The following is a 4,883-nucleotide window of genomic DNA, read 5'->3' on the forward strand; positions in this document are numbered from 1 at the left end:
AACCCCCCCACACACACACACGCGCACTCTACCCCCCCCACATACACACGCGCACTCTACCTTCCCAACACACACTCTACCCCCCCCCACACACACACATACTCTATCCCCCTCCCCACACACATACTCTATCCCCCCCCACACACATTCTACTCTATCCCCCCCCCACACACATTCTACTCTACCCCCCCAACACACACTCTTACCCCCCCACACACACTCTTACCCCCCCACACACACTCACACTCTTACCCCCCACACACACTCACACTCTTACCCCCCCACACACACTCACACTCTTACCCCCCCACACACACTCACACTCTTACCCCCCCACACACACTCACACTCTTACCCCCCACACACACTCACACTCTTACCCCCCCACACACACTCACACTCTTACCCCCCCACACACACTCACACTCTTACCCCCCCACACACACTCACACTCTTACCCCCCCACACACACTCACACTCTTACCCCCCCACACACACTCACACTCTTGCCCCCCCACACACACTCACACTCTTGCCCCCCCACACACACTCACACTCTTGCCCCCCCACACACACTCACACTCTTGCCCCCCCACACACACTCACACTCTTGCCCCCCCACACACACTCACACTCTTGCCCCCCCACACACACTCACACTCTTGCCCCCCCACACACACTCACACTCTTGCCCCCCCACACACACTCACACTCTTGCCCCCCCACACACACTCACACTCTTGCCCCCCCACACACACTCACACTCTTGCCCCCCCACACACACTCACACTCTTGCCCCCCCACACACACTCACACTCTTGCCCCCCCACACACACTCACACTCTTGCCCCCCCACACACACTCACACTCTTGCCCCCCCACACACACTCACACTCTTGCCCCCCCACACACACTCACACTCTTGCCCCCCCACACACACTCACACTCTTGCCCCCCCACACACACTCACACTCTTGCCCCCCCACACACACTCACACTCTTGCCCCCCCACACACACTCACACTCTTACCCCCCCACACACACTCACCCCCCCCCACACACACACACACCCCCCCCCACACACACACACACACACACACTCACACACACACACACACACTATTACTCCCCTCTCCCCCAACACTGTACACACTCGGTCTTGGGCCTACCTGTGTGGGGAGCAGCTGCTTCTCCTCACCAGGCACCATGTCTCGGGGGTGGGGGAAGGAGTCACCTCAGGCCGGGGCTCGGGGCCTCTCAGGGCAGACACATCATTGCGAGCACAAAGGGAGGCAGCGGGGGAGAGCCAGGCACCGGCCGCTGTGAACACAAATGCAATGACAGGATCACTCCCCCCTCTCTGCTCACTCCGGCTCCGCGGGCACCCGGTCAACAAACAAAATGGCGGCCGTGGCTCCGGCGCGCTGCGTCAGCCGTCTGACGTCATGACGCCTGATGGCCCCGCCCACCCGGATCGCGCGTGTTTACGTGCCCTCACTAGGCCCCGCCCACCCACGCGCCCCCTGCCCGCGATTGACAGCCTGTCTGCGTCGTGACGTCATGACGCCGCCTGACCTCGCCGACCTGCCCATATGCTCATCTGCCAGATCGGCAAGATTGCCTTCCTATAAAAACAGACAAATCGGAGATTCTCATCCCTGTTTACAAATCCCTCCCTTGGTCTTGCCCCTCCCTATCTCCTCTAGCCCCACAACATACTCCCCCCACCCCAGATGTCTGCGCCCCTCTAATTCTGCCCTGCTGAGCATCCCTGATTATGGGCTCAATTTTCCCTGGTTATTTGTGCCATTTTTTGGCGCGCAACGCCATATTTTTTTTTCAAAGTTTCCTCCTGCGATCTGCGCCGGCATAACTGACTTAGTTACGATTTTAGTTCCCTCATGTCTGCACTGTTTTTTTCAATTGTTCACAGTTTGGCCAACATTTGTTTCTCTTAGGTCGGCGTATCTGGCCACTCTCGAAAAACTTTCTGGTGAGTTAAGGAAACCAGCGCACATTCACAAATCTGCGCTGAAAGACGCCATTGTTTTTAAATAGAAGATTTTGGAGGGAGTCAAGAGCACTGTCAAAATCAATAATAAACTTCAACTTTTTTCTACCTGTCAACGTAGAAGTGTAAATTTGTTGGATTTCAGAAGTTCTCTCATTATTTAACTCACTCACATGCCACCAGTGAACATTTTGAAGCAGGGGTGGCGGGTCATAGGTTTGGCCGGTAGAATCGTCCCCGCGCTCGGACACGGGCTCGGGGCTCGGCTACAAAACAAGCCGTGGAGAAGGGGGAGGAGAGAGAGAGAGCGAGATGCCAATCGGAAGGTTTGGAGCCCGGGGAGGGAGAGAGAGAAGTCACAAGACTCCAATTAGTAAATCGGGAGGGGGGGGGAGAGAGGAGAAGCCACACGACCTTTGGGTGTGGTCCATCCATACAGACCTGGAGAGATATAACTGCGAATCTGCGCTGCCTGCTTTCCTGCCATTTTGAGCTTCTCTCAAAGGTTAAATTTAAGTATGGGGGCAATACTGACAATGCCATACCTTGTGCGAGCCTTCTGCATCATGGTGCTATGTAGGAGACAATTGATTTGACTTCATCGCATCAGGAACATCAGAGTCCGTAGGGTGCTGGGCAGGAGGCCTTACCCACCTCGGGTATATCGAGACAGGTGTTCGTACCTCCACCTGAGTGATGCAGACTGTGTCAGAAGGCTGCGTTTCTGCAAAGAAGTTGTAATTGAGATCTGTGAGTTGGTGAAAGCAGACCTGCAACCTAGAAGCAACAGGAGGATTGCTTTGTCAGTTGAATTGAAGGTTACAGCTGCACTTTCATTCTATGCCTCTGGACCATTTCAAGCTACAACTGGGGATGTGTGCACCATCTCTCAACATGCAACACATATTTCCATTCACTAGGTCACGGCTGCACTGTACGTGCGTAGGAATGACTTCATAAAGTTCCCCATGACCACCCAAGCAATCCATGACAGGGCTGTGGGCTTCTCCAGGATTGCTGGCTTCCCAAAGGTACAGGGCTGCATTGATTGTACCCACATCGCCTTGCGAGCACCTTTGGAGGATTCCGAGATGTACAGGAACAGAAAGGCTTCCACTCCATTAATGTGCAGCTCGTGTGTGACGACATGTGTGGAAGAAAATGATCTAAGCCCTATTTTTAAGGAAAGGGTTAAGTTCACTTCTTGCTGAGTTAATTAAATTAGTGGAGCTAGAGAAGAAAACACCCAATCCTCTCAGATCTTGGAACAAAGAATGTTGTAAATACATGACTATCTAGTGTTTACATGAGTTTCCAGATACCCTGCTTATCAGAATACGGACAGGGAGAAACTATGCAAGGACAAGATAAAAGTCTGCCTCCTGAAATGACCTTTGTACTTACAGGATGTATGATTAATGCTCATATGAGGTGTTTTAGATAAAGTTCTTGCTTTGATTGCATTTACAAGAATGTATGATTAATGTACTTGTGTGGTGTGTTTTAGATTCCTGTTTCAACTGTATAAAGATAGAGCGGGTTTTCTTGTAAAATTCAGAGTATTTGCCTCGGTGCGGACTGAGCAAGCTCTCCGAGATATCTCGCTTGTAAAATAAAATTCTCTCGAAGCACGACTCTGAAAGCCTCCGCCTGAGTTAATTTAAGCTAAAATTTCCTCGACAGATTCTGGCGTAGTCGGCAGGATCTCTAAAAAAAACGAGATCCAAAAGAACTAAAATTTAACTTTTAAAGAGAAAAGAGGAATTTTAAGGACCTTCCTAGCTGAAAGGAGGAAGGTGCCTAGGCCGTCCTAGCTAAGAGGGGGACGAGCCGCCGAGATCACCCGGGGGGTGAGTCATTTAAGGTAGCTACCGTAAAGAAGCTAAAGTAACAAAAAGGCAAAAGGAGACCCCGAGCTGAGCAGAAGAGAGAACACCAGTGAGCGCTTTGTAAATACTGTATATTTTGTAGGATTGTCCTAACTCTCATTTCAGAAAAAACCGCGAGACGTTGCACCCGGAAGAATGGGAAACGGCTCGAGTCGAGCAGGGCGCTAGAAAAGAAAAAAAGAACGACCTCTCGACTGAAAGAATGAAAGTACATCCTAAGACCGAGAAAAGAATCCGTAAGGTAGTAAAGCAACGAGAGAAGGTAGGAGATCCTATTGTGCCGCCCAGCTCGCCAGCGGACACTGTAATTAAGGAAACAGGAGATGACAGATATGCGGTAACGTTTAGCAGCAATTTGTACGGTTGGTCTGATGGGGATTGGCCATATGGAGGAAGTTTTAAGTTATCTTTGATTGAGGAATGGAGAAAAACAACCAAGGAAGGAGGGGGAGACCCCACTTGGGATAGGGACTATATGGAAAACTGTTTTAAACAATGGACAGAGGTTGCTAAAAGGCATCAACCCCCTAAAAATAAATCAGAAGAAAAAGAAAGAGGGGAGAGTGAAAAACCTCCCTCTTATATTCCTCCGGGTTTTCCTATCCCCTCAGCACCAGCAGTAGGACTCTATCCCCGTATAGAACCCCCAAAACAAGATAGCTGGCAGGAACTTATAGAAATAATCGCTGCCCATAGAAATCAAGCTCCGAGGGAACTAGCAGCCCCTCCGGATCAGCCACCTAATAACGGGGCCGGTGGAGTAAACCCGGAAGCATCGGGGGCAGGGGAAGCTAGACCTATAGAGCACGGAGAAGTAAGTCGGGACCAGGGAGAAAGAAATCCCTATCCAACAAGGCTGCAAACGGCCAGAGAACGAGAAGGAGAACAGGCACAGGCCGATTCTACTGTACAACTGCCTAGGGTAATGATAGGAACTACGGCAGTCTTAAAACCATGGTCCCCTGGAGAAGCCAGAGATATGA

The 4,883-nt window shown here is 51.3% G+C and overlaps 1 protein-coding gene across 4 annotated transcripts in view; it reads right to left on the reverse strand.

Moving 5' to 3' along the window:
- The window catches only part of usp47 (ubiquitin specific peptidase 47), a 196,550-nt gene extending 195,127 nt beyond the window's left edge, over positions 1-1,423 (reverse strand). For 3 of the 4 annotated variants that reach the window (XM_070899457.1, XM_070899456.1, XM_070899455.1), the window contains exon 1: positions 1,170-1,422. In XM_070899457.1, the coding sequence (XP_070755558.1) occupies positions 1,170-1,208 (39 nt within the window). In that variant the 5' untranslated portion in view covers positions 1,209-1,422. Of the gene's footprint in view, positions 1-1,169 lie in introns of all 4 variants that reach the window. The other variant, XM_070899458.1, reaches the window with a different exon arrangement.
- Between the last annotated feature and the right edge of the window lie 3,460 nt (positions 1,424-4,883).

The sequence above is a fragment of the Pristiophorus japonicus genome, chromosome 14 (genome assembly GCF_044704955.1).
Source record: "Pristiophorus japonicus isolate sPriJap1 chromosome 14, sPriJap1.hap1, whole genome shotgun sequence".
NCBI classification, from domain to species: domain Eukaryota; kingdom Metazoa; phylum Chordata; class Chondrichthyes; family Pristiophoridae; genus Pristiophorus; species Pristiophorus japonicus.